We start from the raw sequence: 22,948 nt of genomic DNA on the forward strand, positions 1-22,948 counted from the left end.
TAGAGTAATATGACCTCTGCTCTTGGAGTAATATGACCTCTGCTCTGTTGAGTAATACCAACTGTGCTCTGTTGAGTAATATGACCTCTGCTCTGTAGAGTAATATGACCTCTGCTCTTGGAGTAATATGACCTCTGCTCTGTTGAGTAATATGACCTCTGCTCTGTTGAGTAATATGACCTCTGCTCTGTTGAGTAATATGACCTCTGCTCTGTTGAGTAATTTGACCTCTGCTCTGTTGAGTAATTTGACCTCTGCTCTGAAGAGTAATATGAACTCTGCTCTGTAGAGTAATATGACCTCTGCTCTGTAGAGTAATATGACCTCTGCTCTGTTGAGTAATATGAACTCTGCTCTGAAGAGTAATATGAACTCTGCTCTGTAGAGTAATATGAACTCTGCTTTGTAGAGTAATATGAACTCTGCTTTGTAGAGTAATATGAACTCTGCTCAGTAGAGTAACATTATCTTGACTTTGTGGAGTAATATGAACTCTCTTATGTTGAGTTATATACACTTTCTGTTGAGTAATATATTACTTTCTGTTGAGTAATACCAACTGTGCTCTGTTGAGTAATATGACCTCTGCTCTGTAGAGTAATATGACCTCTGCTCTTGGAGTAATATGACCTCTGCTCTGTTGAGTAATATGACCTCTGCTCTGTTGAGTAATATGACCTCTGCTCTGTTGAGTAATATGACCTCTGCTCTGTTGAGTAATTTGACCTCTGCTCTGTTGAGTAATACCAACTGTGCTCTGTTGAGTAACTCTGCTCTGTAGAGTAATATGACCTCTGCTCTGTAGAGTAATATGACCTCTGCTCTGTTGAGTAATATGAACTCTGCTCTGAAGAGTAATATGAACTCTGCTCTGTAGAGTAATATGAACTCTGCTTTGTAGAGTAATATGAACTCTGCTTTGTAGAGTAATATGAACTCTGCTCAGTAGAGTAACATTATCTTGACTTTGTGGAGTAATATGAACTCTCTTATGTTGAGTTATATACACTGCTCTGTTGAGTAATATAAACTCTGCTCTGTTGAGTAATATGACATCTGTTCTGTAGAGTAATATGAACTCTGCTCTGTAGAGTTATATAACTCTGCTCTGTTGACTAATATGACATCTGCTCTGTTGAGTAATATGAACTCTGCTCTGTAGAGTAATATGACCTCTGCTCTGTAGAGTAATATGACCTCTGCTCTGTTGAGTAATATGAACTCTGCTCTGTAGAGTAATATGAACTCTGCTCTGTAGAGTAATATGACCTCTGCTCTGTAGAGTAATATGACCTCTGCTCTTGGAGTAATATGACCTCTGCTCTGTTGAGTAATACCAACTGTGCTCTGTTGAGTAATATGACCTCTGCTCTGTAGAGTAATATGACCTCTGCTCTTGGAGTAATATGACCTCTGCTCTGTTGAGTAATATGACCTCTGCTCTGTTGAGTAATATGACCTCTGCTCTGTTGAGTAATATGACCTCTGCTCTGTTGAGTAATTTGACCTCTGCTCTGTTGAGTAATACCAACTGTGCTCTGTTGAGTAATATGAACTCTGCACTGTAGAGTAATATGAACTCTGCTATGTAGGTTTATAAGAACTCTGTTCTGTAGAGTATTGAAATGCTGAGTCATATTTTTCTTGTGCTAGTACAAGGTAACAAAATGTAGGATGTCGCCCAACCCTTTCACATTATTCAGAATTGGAGCCAACTTTTCCTTGTTTCTTCTTTGATTTTCTTCTTAGTGGAGAAGAAGAAAAAATCAATTTTCAAGTGACCCATCCAATAACTCCCACACACAACCATGACTGTTTACAATGAACTGATTTAGTATAACATATAAGAGGGGCGAAAGATACCAGAGGGACAGTCAAACTCATAGATAGAAAATAAACTGACCATGCCTTGGCTAAAAAAGAAAAAGACAAACAGGCAAATAATTGTACCCAAGACACAACATAGAAAACTGAAGACTAAGCAACACGATCCCCACCTAAAACTGGGGATGGTCTCATGTGATCCAGAAGGGTAAGCAGATCCTGTTCCACATGTGGCATAGTAGCTACTGTGTGAAAATGAGTATTACAAAGGTTTATATTTTTTTATGGTCAGTTTGATGCCTTTTTTACCTCTCAATTAATGATATTATTAAAATATGAACAAAGGATATGCTAGGTATATATCAATGACACAGACACTGTATAATTTATCTTCACCTCCAATATCGGACATGGAGGAAAACCTCATTTAAACCATAATCCAAATAAAATCAAAAAGAGACAACAAACAACAAACCACTAATAGTCTTGCAGATGTTCAACAAAAACAGTTTCTATTCAATATTTCATTTTATAGTGGATTTATCTTGTAAATGTGTGTGTAGAACTAACTGTTCCCAATCTTGATGAATCATAAACTTATATCTTCCAAATTCTATTCATTGTCTCTATGTTCTGTAAATCAACAGGAACAAAATTGACAACCTCTATACGGAAAACGTTGGCTTCTTACCTTTGAATATAAATAAAAACAGTCAATGTTGATATTTTTAACTAAATTTTATTTCAAAAACTTAAAACATATTCAATAATAAAACTATAAGCACCTATTAATGGCCTATTAATCTTAAGTTAAATAAACTGAGAATTCAACTGAGCATTTATAGGGCAGCCATCTTGGATATTTTGCTTTTCTGATTTGGTATCCTATGTTTTTAAGATCTGCAAACATGCAACCAAAATTAAACCAAAGAATTTTAAATAAATCTTGAACTTATGATTTCTTGAAAAATTTTACTGGTACAAATGTATATACTAGACATTGTAAGCTTCTAGAAATTGAATTTTAGAAAACAAAATCATTTGGAAAACATTTGGGTTGAAATGAGATAAAACAAGAATGTATCCAAAGTACAAGGATGCCCCACTTTCACTATCATTTTCCATGTTCAATGGACTGTGAAATTAGGTAAAAAATCTAATTTGGCATTAAAATTAGAAACTTCATACCATAGGGAAAATGTGTACTAAGTTTCAAGTTGATTTGACTGCAACTTCATCAAAAACTACCTTGACCAAAAACTTTAACCTGAAACTGGCACTTCCATTTTCTATGTTCAGCAGACCATGAAATTGAGGTCAAAAGTCTAATTTGGCTTTAAAATTAGAAAGATCATATCATAAGGAACATGTCTACTAAGTTTCAAGTTGATTGGACTGCAGCTTCATCAAAAACTACCTTGACCAAAAACTTTAACCTGATGCGGGACAGACGAACGAACAAACAAACGGACGAACGGACGGACAGACAAATGGAATGCATAGACCAGAAACATAATCCCCTCTACTATTGTAGGTGGGGCATAAAAAAATCCTAAAATTAGCTTCAATTGGCCTGATAATCCCTTTTTCACTGTGAGTGATTTCATTTGTAAATTCAATAACAATGTTTTTAATCAACCTTGTTGTTCAATGAAATAAACAACTTTTTAGTTCATAACCTGAACTATAATGTCTTCATGCAAACAATTATGACTCTACCTATTTAAGATGAAACTACTAGACATGAACAACAACTAATAAATACATATGATCTAATCATTGCTATTTAATATATTTTGTTTTACACTAAAAAGAAAAAGCTTCAAGGTGTGGCAACAACCTAAGGATTGGGTTGAAAGCTCAAAATCAGAAGAGGAGAGTACAAAATGACATATATTTCAAGTATTTCGAACTATGTAAGTACAAAGTGTAAAAAAACAGGTGTGCCATTTGAGCATGATATACCAATAACTGCAGATCAACAAATCTATCAATATAAAAAAATAAATAACAAAGGAGGTAGCATTTACTGGTTATTATGTTATAAAATTTCATTGAATTGGTGAAAGAAATTTGAAAAAAAAAATGTCAAATAGTTTCACAAATAAAGGTTAAGCCTTTCAAAACAAAAATTGAAAAAAAAATATCAAAATCAGAAAAAAGAACCCAACATTGTTGAAAATTGTTGAAAAATCTGACGAAAAATCATGAGGCCTTCTACAAACTATCAAGTTGTAAATAATCTTAAAAACAAGTTAAAACAACTCATCAAAATCACAGAGATCTAATGAAATAAATTTGAGTTTTCAAGAAAAAAATCAAATTGTAAAAATTACTACTAAAGTCTCATTTCTATTTTCATCTCTGTCAAAATCATAATGCAGCTTGATACATAAAACCAAACATTGTGGGTTTTTTTTAAAATAATAATAATATACAAACTTCAGCTTTCACACTAAATGTACAGACCGACAGCCTGATCAGAGTATTATATATGTTTGTCAATGTTGAGTATTACAATCCAACAATATCTTGAATAAAAACTTAATGATAAATATTGTGGATGTAAAATCATTTGTCTGGAATTACATAATGCTTTCTGTGGTTTTTAACATTAATGTGAACACTGCATGTGTATCTTCATTCAACACACAATCCAATTTGTAATAAAGCATATCAAAAGGCCAAGATGGTTTCCTAAGCTTGTGATATATCTGGAAATAACCAGTTGAATACAATACATGGGAAGTAACTCTAAATTTCTAATATCATCAACTAAATAAACCTTTTAATTTTTGTTTATCATTTTCATCTTTTAATTTTTGTTTGTCATCTAAAATCTTAATTTCTTTTTTCACTGCACCAGATAAAGTGGAATCAAGTTCTATAACTCTGTTGAAATCTTCTCGTGCTTCCACTGGATTCCAAGCTCCAACATGTGCTCTTCCTCTTCTAAATAATGCTTTTACATTATCTGAAAAAAATACAAATATTTATATAGTTTTGCTTAAAATTTAAGCACCAGTACTATAGATATTACAGAGCATTATGAGATTCTCTCGTATCCACTATTATTGCTTTAAATCCATTTACCAGTAAGGCATTGCTGTGAAATTTATCCCCTGTTAATCTGTCAAACTGAATGACAAGAGGTTTAGAGCAACACAACTTCGGACTGAAAAAAGACTTAAACAAAACCTTGATTCATATTTCAAGTTTACATTGTTTTATATAAAGATTCAAGCCACACATAAACTATAACCACCTGGATCCCTATTGAGTACTGGAGAGAAATGTTCTATAGCAGGGTAGTACTTCTATAGTTATTAGGGTTTTGACTTACCTGCAGGGTATTATTCCTTCAGTTATTAGGGTTTCAGACTTACCTGGATCCCTTTTCAGTACTGTAGAAAGATGTTCTACAGCAGGGTAGTATTCCTGTAGATTTATTTTACACTGAGAAAAATTAAGTAAAAATGGTTTCTTCATGTCCTCAAGTTTTTCCCATTCTGTATCACCTGGTTTTTCTCTAAAAGTAAAATAAAGCAACATAATGCACTATTACATTGGTTCCAATTAATAATATTGATTTTCCAGGGTAGTAAAAAAACGATAATTTCACACTGATGTCATACAACAATAAGAAAATGTTGTCAAAACGATGATAATGTTTGACTCAAAACAAATTATGAATAACAGGAAAACACATTTCCTATTTAAATTGCATAAAAAAAGCCATTAGCCAATGTAATAAAAAGAATAACCTGTGACCAAACAACACTGATAATTAACTTATGCTCTACAGTGTATTAATGTGTAGTTGGGTCACTCATTGAATATTTTTCTCTATTTGAATTCTTTGAATAGTTATTCTATAAATCATGATATTTTTTGGCATCCATTTTTTTCTATGTTTTTAGTCACAAGTTTATTTCTATTTATGTTTATGGTTTTAGGATATAAAAAAGGGACGAAAGACACAAAAAACAGTCAAACTCATAAATAGAAAATAAACTGATACATATAATATATTCTATTGTACTTTAAATATATTTTATGGGTATAACAATCAATTGGTTTTTTTTAATATTGAAAAAATTGTTCAAAATATTTTCTATTTTCTATAAAAAGCTTTTTTATTGTATCATACCGAATCACTCTACATACTTTTTATTTTACTACTTAGCCTACAACTCTTGTATAACTTTTTTAATTTAAATAAGCCTACAACTCTCGTATATTTTTTTTAATTCAAATTCAAACCTCAATCTATTCTTCTGAAAGTTTTATACAACTAATAATAATTAAATTACTTTAAAACTTTCTGTTCTAACAATCCTAAAGCTTCCCCGTATTTTTCAGCAGCCTCGCCATATTTTTTTTCTGCATACAAAGCATTTCCTTCCTCTTTTAAAACTGGTATCCTGTCTGTTCTTTCCTCCTCTGACATAGCCCATGTGTCTTTCTCATAACCATTGGGTGTTTGCACATTTAAAATTTCTAGAAATTAAAATGTGATTAAATTTAATAAGTAATTTCTCATTTATTGTTTATGAAGCTTGTTCTGTTCCTAATTTTACTAGATCTAAGGATTACTTCATTCCAGTGTCGTCCTAACTTATAAATTTTGTAGAACATTCTGGTATACTGAGAATTGAAATCATGACTTTAATCACTAAAAAATTGTTACTGTTTCATTGACATTTACCTTACATCTTCTTTGATTCATAAGATTAAATTCGATATATAGTAAATATTGATACATGAACTAATTTCTTATTGTTTTAAAAGTAATTCCATAAAATAAATGCAATAAACTTAATGAATTACAGATTCTTTTTTCCTACAAAACATGCCTGAATTACAGCCATGCTGCTCATGTTAAGTTTACAAAGTAAAACCGAGGTTTAGATCCTGGTCACGGCCCCATGAAGGTTGTGGCTACTACTTTGCTTTGACTGATAAGACATGTGTTTCATACAAATCATTTTGGTGTAAAATTCAGTTGTGCACAAGGCATTGTTACTTGTTCAAAGGTGTTTGTAAACCATAGGTAAAGTTAGTGATATTAGTTACATGGTGTACATAGTGAACAAATAGCAGAAAATCCCTGACATACCTAATGTAAATTCAAGTGGTTGAGGATTTTTAACAAGATCATCAAGATCAGGATAACCTAAGCCTTGTTCAGCCATTGCCATCATGCCACAACAATGGCCACCCTCATGATGTTCATGATTTTTATCCTTCCCGAAGATTCCTCTTAAACTCTTGGATACATGAGGATATCCCATTACATGCTACAACATACAAGTAACAAAATATTAAAATTGGCTGCTTTCAACTTGAAATTTCAGCTTTTCTGTTTAACACAGAATATTCAGTTCCAAATGAAAATTAAATACAAATAGGACAAAGTTTTATATTTATATATTCTTACACCTGTATACACAAATAATAAATTTTGTAAAAACTACCCAAATATCTATAGAAGACCATTTATATTTAAAATCTGTTTTCCTTAAATTGGTCAATTCTGGTTGAATAAAAATTAAATATAATTTGATATGGGAAAATGTTTATTACAGAAATTTTCTAGGACTGATATCAATTTTTAGATGGGGACCTTTAAAATGTTTGAATACAAACTCTTTTTGGTCTGTGACTTTAACATGTATATCTAAAATAATCATGACAAATAATTTAATTTAAATTACTGCAAACACGCTTAAAACTGGTGTATAGTCATTTTTTTATAATTTAAATTACTGCAAACTCGCTTAAAACTGGTGTATAGTCATTAGATATATACATAAACGATCACTAGTACTACAACTGTGCAGTTTACACAGTTAAGTAGGTTGCAGAAACTCACTCTGGTATCTGCAATGAACAAAGCCCTTTCTTTATCTCTCATTGTTTTTAGACAGTCTTCCCAAACTTCCAGTTTAAACTTTTTACCAATAATCAGTTCCATGGGCTTCTCATGTTTTCTACTGTCGTCAATAACTGTCTTCTCGTCATCACATTTTGTGGTTCTGTAGTGAAAGATAATCTGAGGGAAAAATATAAATATTAATAAATTTATATAATTTATTCCATATTATTGCTGACACATTAAGGTTTGTTTTGTATAAAGGTATAGGAAGATGTGGAATGAGTGCCAATGAGACAACTCTCCATCCAAGTAACAATTTATAAAAGTAAACCATTATAGGTCAAGGTACTGCCTTCAACATGGAGCCTTGGCTCACACCGAACAGCAAGCTATAAAGGGCTTCAAAAATTACAAGTGTAAAACCATTCAAACAGGAAAACCAATGATCTAATCTATATAAAAACGAGAAATGAGAAACACCAATGAACCACATAAACAGATGAAAACCACTGACATAGGACAGGTGCAAATAATTGCAGCATGGTTAAAGTTTAAATGGTACCAAACCTTCTCCCTTATCTGAAACAATAGTATAATATCACAACATAGAAAGACACACAATAAAATATCAATTGGAAGGATTTTACTCAATCAAAAAATTGTATATCTATTTTCAATATTCAGCCATATATACAAATGCTTACTGATACATGTAGGTACATTTTTCATTAATACTTCTGGTAAAGGAATTAAGAGAATGGTTTGTCTTTAATTCAAATTATGAAAGACTTTTTCTTTCTTCATTATGAAATACCTGACAAACTGAAACCCATCATTACCTACATGTAGGCCTACAGTTTGTGAGTTATGAAAGTGGAGAGGCTGCTATTCACCCTTGTAGGGGACCTGACCTGTTTTTTATTTTGTTAATACCATGGTCCATGGTCTTGCTGATTTAATTTGTTTCCAATTCAACTTTATTTTATTTAAAGCTGACTTTTATTAATAAAAACCCAAGTGGGTAGAAACTAGAAAGTCTGCCTAAATTGTTTTCCATATCATCATGAGGGCACACCACTTTGATTCCTTGTTTGATGGACCCGCCCACACATACTTGATTTGTACTAAATATTTTGGTACAGAAATAATACAATATTCCATGTTTGAAAATCATAATTTTAAGAGATTTGAAATAGAAAAACTTTCAAAATGCTGTAAATGTAACGGTAGTAACCAAAAATCTGTAGTACCTAAATTTCAAGTACAAATTAAGTACTGTACATTACAGGTACCTAAATACAAATGTATTACAATAATTTTAAAGTAATAAAATAGTACTGCATATATCATTGTATATATTAAAAGAAAATTTCCAGTACTATATATTTTTAGTACAGAAATAGTACCTATACAACAGTAGCTGTGTAAGTAACACAATAGTACTGAATATTAAAATTAGATTTCCAATAAGTGTACTACAGATTTGTTCGCGCCCAATTTTAGTTCAAATTCCAGTTGAATAATTGGAAAATCATGATTGTTGTTTTTAATTGCTTTGGTGTAAATACTGAATGTATTTATAGCTTGGTATGAGTAAATGATTGAAGATTTTAAATGAAAAACACAAAAGATAATTGTTTTTAACAGCTTGGTCCCTTTAATTTGAAACAATGAAACAATAAAATATTGCAATACACTATTATAACCAAAAAATGATCAAACATGATCAAATTTATTCAACACACACAAAAAAAACGTAGTGCAAGTCAGAATCTCACTCCATTTTGAAACAAGTCAATGAAACAAAGTTATAGCAATACACTAACCAAAACATGATTAAGAGTTATTCAACACAAAATAAAACGTTGACAGAATCCCACTTTATTTAGAAAGTTTTTTTTTAACAATACACTATCCAAAACATGCTTAAGATTTATTCAACACAAAAAAAATGTTGTCTCACTTTATTTTGAGACAATGACAACAAATATAAGAATACACTTGCCAAAACTTGATTACAAAACTATAGTTATTCAAAAACACAAAACCAATGTAAACTTGGGCGCGAACATGTAAGGTGCGATCGAACTTTGGGTGTGAACATGTAGGGTGCGAAAGTGAAAGGGGGCGAACATGAGTGGGTGCGAACGTGAATGGGCGCGAACAGACCCGGATTCCAATTTTGTCTCCAAATAACCCTATGACGTCAAACAACAATCACCTTTATATAGTGACGTCAAATGTTTTGAATTGTTATGTCAAAGTTTACGGGAACCTGTGTAATTTTTCGTAATGGCGGACAAATTTGCATACAAGTGTAAATTACTAAATACGTCAATTGCTTACCATCAGCTATGGTATAAATAATCTGGCAAGAGTTATACCAGCGAGAGTGCTAACAGGGGGTTAGTTCTGAATAGGATATATTTTTCAGGTGGGAACTTTCCTGCCAGATTCCCCAAATGAATTATAAATAACCAGTCCCTAACCTTGATGATTGTATTCTCATTTGATTTGGGAAATGTCCCCCAATATCTAGGTTTGGGATCAATTATTTAACCGGTTACATTTGACTAATAGTAACCTTTGTTCCGTCTGCATATTCAGGCAAGTCACCTTTGCCACAACCTAATAGTTTTTTGGCAATGCCTTGTTCGTATAACTTTGCGATCAAATCTGTCATGATTTAGATTTTGTTTACACTGTCGACGGAAGTTCGGTTACAGTTACTCCCCCTGTTAAATTTCCTCTCCGGGGTTCCTTTGGGGACTCTGGTAAAAATGTATAAATTGTGATCATGCAAGTATATTCATATTTTAACTTAAATAGCGGTCATGTTTTCATGAAGCAAATGCGCGGGATGTGGCAAATTATTAATATTAAAGTAAAATGCCGCTTGAGATTTCACAGCACTGGAAAAAACTGAATTTAAATAAGATAAGCTCAGAAAAAGAAATAAAATGGAATTTTATAGTCACTTTACAAATCAAACTAAAAAATGAGGCATGAGCGTTTAACTAACTGATCGATCTGCATCAAGTTTACTTGACTTGAATAACAATTTACTGAATAAGTGCGTCCAGAGTGAGACCATAGATTTAAGAACGGAAAATCGAAACTGAAAAAAATACAGGAACGACATCAAAAGTTCAATGTAGGATAAAACAAAAACAACTTAATTCACATAGTTTTTTCACTGACCCCCTCTTAACTTAATTTGGGAATAATTGATTGACCAATATGGATATATTTAAAATCGATTTTTGGATAAACAAAACTTGCAGTGTGAAATTTCACAAAGTCAGTAAAAATATCATTTATGAAAAAAAAAATAACAGAGGGCTTAAAACTGAACCTTAAGGGTATACCTTTCAGCTTAATTGCACAGAACATTAGTGACTCTAGCTGATATGTTATTTTCTGTTAAAAAGTTAAAGAATGCGAGAGGAACACTTAATGTACAGATACACCATAAGTTAATGATTTGTTCAGTAAAATATTAGGAGGTAAACAATCAAATGCATTTGAAAGGTCAATATAAGTACAGCTAGCTACACTGATAAATGATTTTTTTTTATCTAAAGCTGGATGCTACGGTCTTCAAGTAATCTGACCAGTGTAGTTCTGAAAGCACACATATATATGTATATGGATTTCATGTCGAATAAAAGATGTCATACAACTGTCAGTATCATTAAACTAGTGTTTTTTTTTTGTTCAATTCAAAAATTTCTTTGCTGCCTGTCACTGATATATCTCAATTTTTTTTTTTTAGTTTTAAACTGATAATACACCATATGTTTTCTATATGTAGCATTCTTATGGTCTAGTACACAGTATTGTTTAGGGGCCAACTAAAGCACGAATCCGGACGCTGAATCATGTCAGTGTATTACAGACCCATATTGGTGGTCCTTAACTGTTTCTGCTCTTCGTTCGGGTTAGTGTCTTTTTGAAGCATTCCCCGGCTTTTATATTCTTATTTGTGTTCCTCGATTTCCCATCAATGCATGGAAAATGTTTTTCTCTGGCTTCGAGATTTCAGTGGTGCATGGTCATTCAAAACATTAATTAATTTATTAATCTTCTTCAACTTATTCAGGCAATGTATACATATATGTCTTCCTTGCTCAGCACACTTCGCACCTGCGATTTTACAAATTTCAATTTTTCTGACATCAATTTTAAAAGTCACTATCTGAAATATTTTGAAGAAGCCTAATCAACTTGAAACTTAGTACACGTGCTCGATCCCTTCAATGTGATCTTTCTAATTCTAATTCCAAATTGGAGTATCTACCTGAATTTCACGTTCGACAGGGTTTTTATTTGCACAATATTGTGGGGGGTGTCCAACCATTAGGGCACGTTCAAATGCATTGATCAAAAGAAAAAAAACCAGGGGTTCTAACCCCTTCCCATTTGGATCCACCACTGATGTGTTAGTACTTTAAACAAAAATATATACCTTTGCGGCTTACAAATTTTAGCTGATGAACCAGGAAAGCAGTTTTGCGGAAGACCGTTTAACGGGTAAGTGTCAGCGTGGAGTTTTATTAATTAGTCGTTATAACGACTTAGCTAACTTGTCATAGTATAATGACTTAGCTAAGTTGAAATATTTTGAAGAAGCCTAATCAACTTGAAACTTAGTACACGTGCTCGATCCCTTCAATGTGATCAGAAAATACGACTTATTTAAAAAAAAAAAACTTAGCTGTCTCGTTTACCCAACTTAGCTAAGTTGTTAAAACGAGTTAGCTAAGTTGTTAAAACGAGTTAGCTAAGTTGTTAAAACGAGTTAGCTAAGTTGTTAAAACGAGTTAGCTAAGTTGTTAAAACGAGTTAGCTAAGTTGTTAAAACGAGTTAGCTAAGTTGTTAAAACGAGTAAGCTAAGTTGCTAGTTGTTAAAACGAGTTAGCTAAGTTGTTATAACAAGATACATAGATAATTCGTTTTAACATGTTATAGCTAAGCCAGTCATTATAATAACTAAAAAATAAAACTGCACCCTGACAATAACCGGCTTCCGTACAATTTGGACTCAAAATATTAAGAGAAAGCGTATTTTTTTTTTTTTATAAAAGGTCTTGGTATTAAAGACAACATGTTATACAATTCATTGATTAATTGGTTAATTAGTGTTTAGCGCTACTTTCCGAGCACTAAATATTGTGCTTTTTGAGAAAAACATCGAACTTCCAATCGTACGAAAGAGGATAGTAGGGACTGGTTTTAATCAGACTAACAATTCTAGTAAATTGAGATGGGAGTCGAGCGCACCTGCCACATGCGGGATTTGAATTCAAAAATTGAATAATACAAATGAGAACACAAAAAAGGCCGCGTAATACAACAGCAATTAACAAATGTAAAAACACACATAAGTCGACTAACATATCAACCACCGAATAACGTGTTCCTAGATTTGGACGTGCATAAGAAACAGGCGTCACGGTTAATATATTTGTTGGCAAAAAAAAACCTCCCAAAAACAACCAACGAAGTTGTAAAATTAAATCATTGCAGAATTTTGCAAATAATTGTAATACTGTGCACCTGATCAATGGAATCATTTTAGAACTGTGTAAATAATTACAAATATGTGCACTTGAATTTGCATTATACTAATTGTGCATAACATTTTTTACAAAACTGAAAATATAGCTCGTCAACTGTTTTGGTTGTTAATCTATACAGACTATAAAAATCCTTGCCGCTTTCAAGTATTCGGCTTTGAATGTTTATGAAAAAGGTAAATCCAGAAAAAGTATTTCGGGCACATTCAATTATAACGTGTTGTGACCATATTTTGTTCTAATTTAGAATTTTTCATATTTTTTACCCGTGGAGTTCGGTATTTTTTACTTTATTTATACCTGATAAAACCCCATATCGAACCCCAATAAAGCTGTATACTCTATAAACAGGATATTTATTCTGAATTATCCTTGTAAACGGTTTTCATCATATCCACAGATCAACAGCAATTTGCAAAAAAATAGTCTCTATCATCTTTATGCATATGCATTTGTATGATGTAATACAATTTTGTTGATTTCAAAGTCACCTTTTAATTTAGAGATTACAAGTTCCAAATATAGAACACAGTTGCTACTGAACACACGTGTTGAGTTGTAAAATCGTAGTTTGATGGCTGGAATATCGGGTGTTACGGATGGAGAAAATAATGTTGATAGTGCTCAAGAAAGAAAGAAAGTAACGGAATTAAAAAAAGAAAGAGTTATTAACGGACACGGTAAGGAAATCGCAATATTAACAGTTGAAATTGAGAAGTGACATCAAGGGCAGACGACGCATGTGTAAAACGTTCCCATTTATTGTCGATTTGCATTTAAAAACACTCGCAGTAAGTTCTATTTCTTACTATTGCTAAAATCTGTTCTTTATGCTATATTTTTATTGGTACTACTTCGTCATTAACAACTCAAACATTGGAACCGAATGTCAGAAGTTTCCTCCCCCTTTTTATGAGCATTATGAAACTTTTTATGTAATTTCTAAAGTTAGTCGAAAGATTCCGTCATTAGGTCTGCAATATTGAAATTTTAAATTGCTTATAATTGTTTACACATGCAAAACACAATTTATTGCATTAGACATTCATTGTTTTGTGTGGTTATGTTCAAGGTCGTAAGGGTCGAAAACTATTTACTCCCCACTGGTGACCCCATTTCCGTAAACAGCTGATAACCTAGGTCAATAAGTCTGTAGCCAAAATTGAAAGCTGGGGAAACAACATTGTTGTCAATTTGTTTATTTTATTCATAAAACATTTATCAGATACAGTGGTGTAATAATTGAAAAATTTTTCATTGATGAAAAAATATTTTTTAATGATGAAATTTACCATGTGCTTTCAAAAGAGTTGGGGTCTCCATTGGGTTGTTTATTTTACAAATACAAATAAATAGACTTGTGTGTGTTTTTACCATTAAATACTTGAAATAATGCAATACAATTATCCCGGATAAGAAATTACACAATGTGCAACTTATTTGTTTATTTCATATTTTTCAATGTTGCACTGTTGTGCAACTGTCAGTGAGTGTCAACATTTTGGTTGTTTATGATGATTGAAAGGGAGGTTTGAGATCTTAAAAAAAACAAAACAACTATAGCCTCAGTTGTTGAGTTTTTTCGTGTTTATATATTAAAGAAGGGAGATTTAATATGATTGCAAATTTATGAGAGTTGAGACCAACAGACAAAGATGTTAAAACAATTACAGGGTACTGATCATGAATGGGCACTTAGCTTGTTGATTGTTTCTTTCTGAGTGAGTATTTCATAGCCTTGTCTTGTGACAATTTTGAGTTTGATGTTTAACTGCATATTGCTCTCCATTTTTGTGTTTGGGTTGCTGTCTCGTGTACTGTAATTATTGTCTTTAAAATCTGATTTTGATAGTTAGTTGGTCAGTTTATTTTGGTAAAGTCAAGTTGTGGTTGAAAGTTGATTAGTACTCTTAGATTGGTAGCCAAGGGTTTTGATTCACTCATCATCACCCTGGGAAGATTAAGTCGGTACTTACATAGGTTAGGGCGGTCAGCGACAGAAAAAATTCACGACCACATCAATCATTTAGTGCTGTAAAATAGGTTCAATCCACCATTTTCTACATTTGAAAATGTCTGTACCAAGTCGGGAATATGACAGTTGTTGTCCATTCGTTTGAAGTGTTTTGTCATTTGATTTTGCCATGTGATTAGGGACTTTCTGATTGAATTTTCCTTGAAGTTCAGTATTTCTGTGATATTACTTTCTACTACATCATAATTCATAGGTGACCAGTGATAGTACTTTTTATAATACTCTTTAGTTTAGAGGTGTAAAAGTCTGTGTCCAGTGTACAAATTGTGTGAAGCAGAAAAGCATATATGTATTAAATACATTTATGTTAACATTCCTACATTTGTATTCATGTGGAGCAAGCCTAGGTGTAACACTTCAATTTTAGAAAGAACATTCAAAAATATCACTAATGTCTTTGGGGGGGGGGGGGGGGGGAAGTGTTGCACATTCCCCATGTGACAATTGTTTTACATTTTCCACATGATCATCTTTAAGGCACTTATTAATTAGATGCAGCAACTAACAACTGGCTCTAAAGAAAATTATTACCTTCTGGATCCCTAAATCAAACTTAACCTGCCAAGGATGACTGGGAGCGACGCAGATCCTTAATCTTGGCTAGCAAAGATGACAAGTTCTGTGATGAAATTGAGAATAGAAAAGGGGAATTTAACTTTTATATGTGAAAGAGACAACAACCCCACCAAAGAGTAGAAAACAGCAATGGGCACCAAAGGGTCTTCAACGCAGCAAGAAAATCTGTCCCCGAATAGACTTTATCTCTGCATCATTAAGACACTAATACGTATTTGCTTGACAATTTGCGTGTTTCATTTAAAGCAAGTATGCTAGATAACAGCATATAAATGAGTCGAATGATAAAACTTGTAATTGTATGATGTCATTATATACCATGTACCAAATTCAACATCACTTGTATGACGAAGGACTACTATTTTGAACTCAAAACATTTATTTTCTATATATAGCTGTCATTTATCTGTTTCTATATCCCTGGAAAGGTTAGAAAATTGCTTGATCATGTTGACTGCTTACTGGACATTCAGTTAAGTGAAAAATAACAACTTTGATGATTGAAGAATGTGATTTCACTTGTCAGACAAGCATTCTATTGGTTTTGACTAATTGGACAAGTGTCCCAAACTCTGAACCTTTGAGAGGCAGACTACACAAAATACGTTGGACTGTCGGTCAAATCCGGTGAATAATGGATCAGTCTGGTAAAATTTTGTTCAATTCCTGTCCGAATGTCCGGTGTTTTTTTCATGGATTTTTTCTAACATTCTAGTAAAAATTGCCAAACGATCTCAAATTCATTTTCATCTTTATTATTCATCACAACGATGTTTATTTTGTTCAACCGCTAGGGCCACATGTAAAAGAATGTCTGTTTCCCCGGGTCTACCCTTTGTAAACAGACCAGGAAGGCAGGTTCTTTTCTTTTCTTTTTAAACTTGATGTGATTGTCATAGCATGGTCACATGAATGGTTTGACTTGTCCAGTCCAGGCCACTTATCAGTTGTTTGTGCTTAGAGTGTATTTATTTAGATTATCAATCCTTCTGCTTTCAAGCACTTTCCAAAAATGGAAACAAATTATTTTCAGAAAAAAATAATTTAAACATATTTTTAATTTTGGCCTAGCTTTATGCCGAAAATCACCAACCATAAATGTGTAAAACCGGGTAAAAACATATCTGTCAAAAACAACAATGGCTGCCATCATTGGCATAACCGTAAATGTTAATAAACCGGTAAAAACTGGACCCGATTCTGGAAACGGATAAGGACAATTCCAGGTTTGCCGATTAAATACAATAAATGAATAAAAAATCCAAGCAGATCACAATATTCAGCTATGAAATATAAACACTAGAATTGAAAACCAAAATATATATGAAAAAGAAAGACGAAACAGGAAATAATATTTTATACAGAAACTCTAAATTATGTTTAGTTCACAAACATTGTTAAAATCCAATAATATGGGACATTACTCGTCATTGAAATGCATTTAAGCAATTGTGCACAACTTTCATAACAATATACCCTCTTGTTACATCATTTTGTTTTTGTGCATTTTGGGAAGGGGTAGGGCACAACAAAGTCAAATGTTTGTGTTTTTTTTTCCGGATAATATACAATTAGATGTAAAAAAAAATGGTCTGGTAAAATTTCATTCGGTCTGGTAAAGCTAGAATGTTTACCAGACCAAATGTCCTGTAAAAATATAATTGATTCGTGTAGTCTGGAGAGGTTTAAAATGGTGACAGCTGGGTGCAAATGTACTTGTATACCAGGATATATATTGTGTTTTAAACTTCGGACACAATTCATACATGTACTTGAAAATAAATGTAAGCGAAGGATAAGTGATTTTCAGTTATATTGTTCTGTATCAGTGAGGCTGGTTATATATGATTTTCCAGTATTATCTGTCTACAACAGTCAAGCTATTTACAGTCATATTGACTAATGATTTGATGATAAATATACAGATATAGGAACAGTCATTTTTAGAATAATTGAGAAAGCTGTCAGTATAATTGATACTGATTTCTTTTGAAACTTTGGGATCAGACCATTGAAACATGGAACCAAATGTTTTGTAAATATGTTGTTGGATTGCTGTCTCACCCATAACCCCAACATGTCCTGTTGAAAAACAGTGAATTATAAATATAATTACACCTTCAAGGCTTTTGTATCTTTAACATTGAAGGGACTGTTACCAAAATTTTTACAATAGGAGTAACAGGGGATTCATCTAGATGAAACTTGAGAGCAGTCATTTTTTTCACTTGTTGGTATCAAATATTTAGTTCATCTTCCTTGACCCCTTCACTTTGGACCATCATGCTAGGTAGACTTGGAGAGAACTTATAAGGATACTGATAAAAATTACAAGTTTCAAGCAGACTGAAATAGAACTTAAGAAATGACTTCAAATGTTTTTTGTACCCACTTTATTATTTTATATTGAAGAACACACACCTGTTTAGTGTTTTGACTTAGTATATTGTATTTCATTTAAAACGCTATAAAGTACTCGCATGATGGCCAGTTAATTACAGGTGTGAAGCTCACAATACAATATCGTACAAAAGATTTAATGGGACAATTAAGTTATCATTGGAATGTAACGGTTTTTCAAAATACGGTCATTGTTTAATGTAACGAGTCAGACACAGAAGTTCGGTGGTAAAATTTGTCTCTTGTGATTTTAGAGATGATCCCACCAGATAGGTGATGAATAAATTGTTTTCTTGTGAAACTTGACAATTTTGGTTTTGTTTGTATGATTTGTGTCAAAGAAATTGTAACATGTTATCTGATTATTTTGCAACATTGTAGATTTTTTTCAAGATTTGAATTTTTCTTTTTGTGTTTCATTTTTTCACAAAAAAACCCAGAATTTTAGAATTATTTAGCTGCCTGTTACCAAATTAAAGATTTAATAATTGATCTAATAGCTGAAATTGAAATAATTTTTTGTACATTTTCTAAGTCACTCAAAATTTAAAAAGGTTGAATGCACTTTTAGTAAATTGTACAACAGGATATTAACTGTATAGATTTTGAAGGGTGTAAATTATTATGGCAATCATCAGTTGATCAAGTTTCTGTGAATTTCCTTAAAAATAAAAATGTTATTTCTTTTCATTGTATTATTACAGAAAATATTTGATAGGATGTACTTTTGTTATTTCAAGTGACCAGGATTTTGATTTAATAATAACATTGGGTCAGGATTTATTTCATACAAGTAACTAGGACTGCCAAGTTAAAATTTTATCTAGTTTTCCCAATGTAATATTGTACACTGAAAATAGGAAATGATTGTAAATATCATGTTTTTTCTGTTCGTGCTAATGCATACACTTGGCAGCAACAGTATTAAAAAATAATAATTTAGAAAACTTGCAGAATGTGCCAAACTGGCCAATATTTTTGGCCATGACACCTTTACTTTCTTGCATCTTTGACTGACATTTTATGTGCAAGAAGGGTTCAGTATGTTTTCCAGTCTGTTTATCTGTTCTAGATTTCCCCAAATCATATACTTGTTTTTATTATTTAAAATGAAACCCCAATGGATCCCTTGCAACATCTTTTTGAACTGGTTTAAAGGGCCATTACAAAATGTATGTTGCTTATTTTAAGGTCTAAGGGGTATGTGTGTAGTGGTCTTTTTTTTACCCAAAATATTAAATACACATGATGAGAATGTGAAAAAGATTTATATTTGCACGAATAAAAACAGTGACATAAATTTACATCTCAAAGTGACCAAAATTTATGTTTTTGTGAAATCTAATGGAATCTCCAGGAGTTCAGATCCCAAGGGTGACTGGTGAATAGAAATGTTGTTCTGTTGGTCTTCGTCTGACCAGCAATAAAACTCTGGCAAAAGTGGGGCTTTTCTTTGACTATGTTGGATGTACAAGTACAAGTACAAGTCAATGACCTGACCTGACGTGTCCTGTCACAATGGGAACCTTTTGAAAAAATCATTTCTTTTTAGGAGAGTTTCACCATGTGTGGAACAAGGTAAATGGTTTTGAATACAGTCTTTCTCTTAGTGCTTTCAAGCCCTCTGATTTTTACCGACCGTCTATATATATTGTGTCTTTACTATTGTAGGAGATACAATGGACAGTGATAAGGCTCCAAGTAGTCCTGTGATGAACGGACTGAGTGATGAGTCTACTTCATCTTCCTCATCAGGAGACGAGAGCCCAGTCAAAGAGAAAGAAGAAAAAACTGAGAAAGATGCAGAGGATGATTCAAAGAAGGAAGAGAAGGAAGAACAAGAGATGGTTCTGATTCAAGATACAGGATTTAATGTCAAAATAGTTGTCCCAGGGATGAGCGAAAGCATAGAATTACCAGTGAGTATTCATGGTTTAAGGTTTGATATTAAAATTATTGTTAGATTTTTGTGCAAAGGAAGGGGAAGTGATTTTTGAATATATTTTGTCAGATCTTATTGGTTATGAAAAACCACTGGACAAGGGCTTATATTACTTTGGCATGTTAGAAAGAAAATTCTTTTGAACATTTTATGTGTAATACATTCATTTCGATTAACAGATTGACACCACAGATTTAATTGTAAAATAATAAACCTGCGTAATTGTGACTACAAAATTTAATACAGGTAAAACCAAAGGAAATAAATTCCAAGGATCACCCTGATATGCAATAATAAATTACCAACTATTTTGTCCAGACGCACATGTAAGGTCATATCTAAAAAAAAAAAGATTAACATAGATTTAAAAAACAGCAGCTAAACTGGATATTTAGTTATTCTCATTTTAATCCTGATTAACTTGAGGTCACATTTTAATTCAGATTATTTTCTTTCATTTGATTCAAGCATTTATCTATGAAAGAGAGCATGTTTTTGATTGCTAACCGCTCTTCACTTTTGAATCCCGAATGCTACATCAAACATCTTTTATTTAATCTATGGTGATGTTAAGTCAATGATTTTAGGTATTATGGGATACCCCGTGGTGTAAGCCCTCTTTACAATGCTTTATAAGTAAAGAGGAATGACGTTTACTAAGATGCTTAGTGAGAATGATATGTCACGTCAGGATCCTGGGTCATTATTTGATATCAAAAGTACTAGTTATGTAATTGTTTATTTAACCAAATTAAACTTTTAAAATGTGATTTACTACACTGGAAAAAATACATAATTTTGTTTAAAGAAGACCTCAGATTATTTGCATTGTTCATTTGCTGTTATTTAAATTCATTAATATTTTGCAATGCAAAGTTTGAAAATTTGTATTTTATTCATTCAGTAACATTCAAGCAGATAGCTGAGTGCTCTATGAGTTAAATGCAATACTGTGGATTTATTGTTATTCATGGGACACCAATTATTTTGTGGATAGATAAAGTATTGAAATGTTGAACAAAGTACATCAACAAATTTTCTGTATGCTTGTATGCATATTTTGGCAAAATTATGAAATCAAATTTCCATGAGAGAACATTTTTTTAATCCACAAAAAAATCGTATCCATGAAAATAAATGCATCCACATGTTTTATAAAGTATCAACCTTATTTATCTTCGTCATTTTACTAGCATGACTAGTCACTTCATACAAAAGTTTGATGTGACCTCTTGTGGATTAGTGTTTACCTGTTATAGATAATGACCCTAACAAAGTATTATGTGAAGTTGGCTTTATCAGTCTGATCAATCACTTTACTGATAACTATGTTTAGTTAACCTTTGCACTCTTTTTGATGAAAGCAAAGAAAAGTGTTTATAAGAAGTTTTCTCATTTGTAACTAGGTACAATCATGACAATGTAGCTTGTTTGCTCTATACACCTAAAAATTTTAAAAAAATGTATGTTTACAAGAAAAATTCTTTATGTTGAAATGCTATAGAGAAATTTAAATGCAGGTCAATGAAAATGTGTGTATTAAATAAAGCATTCCTTCTTTAAAATGTAGGCCTAGATGTTCTATTTTTGTGTTGTTGCTTTATTGTCTCATTGACACAAAGACCATATCTTCTTTCATAAGTCCAGGCACTCTGAATTCTTCTATTCAGAAATGATCACCATAAAAAAAGCACAATAGTACTGAAAGTAGTCAAAAAGATCTGAATTTGTAAATACTCTTCTTTTTTAAACAGTGGAACAGCCCATTTGTAATTAGTTCTCTGTAGTTATAAACAAATCATAGAAATATTTGATGAATAAAATTATTACTGTCTCCCTGATTTCCTTTACATGGAATGGTCCGATTAAGTCTCTTTCTTTTAATTATGCTGACTCGACGGTTTTATTTTCTAGGTGAGTTCTATGGAGCTGGTACAAGAAATCCACCAAGTTCTTATGGACAGGGAAGATACTTGTCACAGAACATGTTTCTCGATACAGCTCGACGGAACCACGCTAGATAATTTTGCTGAATTGAAAAGTATTGAAAGTTTGAAGGAAGGATCCATCATTAAAGTTGTTGAAGGTATAAATACATAAAATATTTTTGTGCTTCAGTTTTTTCTAGCAAGAATTTTTTTTTTTGGGTGTGATGAAAATAAGTTCATTACTAATATGATTTACATTGATCTATTTAGAGGCATGTTAAAGTTTTAATGAGTTTAAGACAAAATTTGAACTGTATACAACGTTGTCTCACTGCCACAAAATTTGAAATGTATATAACGTTGTCTCATTGCCACATCTTTTTATATTGATGTATGTAAAAAAAAAAAAAATTTTCATGAAATTTAAGACAGTTTTCTGATTATCTCCAGCTTTCCTTTTATTAATGTTTTAGCAAGTTCTGTATAGTTTGTTTTAATGTGCATAAGTGGAAATGAGTGTTGTCTCAAAAATGTTCTAGTAATTGAAATCATACTTCATACATGTAACAAATAACTTATTTTAACCTTTTAACTTTTAGAGCCGTACACAGTAAGAGAAGCTAGAATCCATGTCCGTCATATTAGAGATCTGCTTAAATCTATAGACCCAGCTGATGCTTACAATGGTGTAGACTGTAACTCTATGTCCTTCTTAAATGTTGTCACATCTGGGGACATTCTAGGTAAGGAGATTACATCTGTCAAGATAGAAATGGCTTAATGTT

The 22,948-nt window shown here is 32.2% G+C and overlaps 2 protein-coding genes across 2 annotated transcripts in view; one reads left to right on the top strand and one right to left on the bottom strand.

Annotated features, from left to right (window-relative positions):
- Positions 1-2,543: 2,543 nt before the first annotated feature.
- Positions 2,544-10,523, bottom strand: LOC134681341 (AH receptor-interacting protein-like). The gene is made up of 6 exons (XM_063540920.1): positions 10,287-10,523; positions 7,700-7,879; positions 6,944-7,124; positions 6,138-6,324; positions 5,211-5,353; positions 2,544-4,798 (listed from the first exon to the last, which is right to left on the bottom strand). Exons 1-6 carry the CDS (start codon positions 10,383-10,385, stop codon positions 4,596-4,598), a joined length of 993 nt encoding a protein of 330 aa, XP_063396990.1. The 5' UTR covers positions 10,386-10,523; the 3' UTR covers positions 2,544-4,595.
- Positions 10,524-13,775: 3,252 nt separating this feature from the next.
- Positions 13,776-22,948, top strand: part of LOC134681342 (clustered mitochondria protein homolog) — a 36,810-nt gene continuing 27,637 nt past the window's right edge. Inside the window, exons 1-4 of the mRNA XM_063540921.1 lie at positions 13,776-13,962; positions 19,965-20,212; positions 22,150-22,321; positions 22,763-22,906. Of these exons, the coding sequence (XP_063396991.1) occupies positions 13,857-13,962; positions 19,965-20,212; positions 22,150-22,321; positions 22,763-22,906 (670 nt within the window). The 5' untranslated portion in view covers positions 13,776-13,856. The remainder of the gene's footprint in view (positions 13,963-19,964; positions 20,213-22,149; positions 22,322-22,762; positions 22,907-22,948) is intronic.

Source organism: Mytilus trossulus, chromosome 8, assembly GCF_036588685.1.
Source record: "Mytilus trossulus isolate FHL-02 chromosome 8, PNRI_Mtr1.1.1.hap1, whole genome shotgun sequence".
Lineage (NCBI taxonomy): Eukaryota > Metazoa > Mollusca > Bivalvia > Mytilida > Mytilidae > Mytilus > Mytilus trossulus.

Excerpts from the sequence above, each read along its gene's own strand:
- LOC134681341 (XM_063540920.1), bottom strand. The coding sequence starts at position 10,385 with ATGACAGATTTGATCGCAAAGTTATACGAACAAGGCATTGCCAAAAAA. Across the intron at positions 7,125-7,699 it reads TGTTCATTGCAGATACCAGA|CATGTAATGGGATATCCTCA; the intron begins GTGAGTTTCTGC and ends TGTATGTTGTAG. Across the intron at positions 4,799-5,210 it reads AGTACTGAAAAGGGATCCAG|ATAATGTAAAAGCATTATTT; the intron begins GTAAGTCTGAAA and ends TATTTTTTTCAG.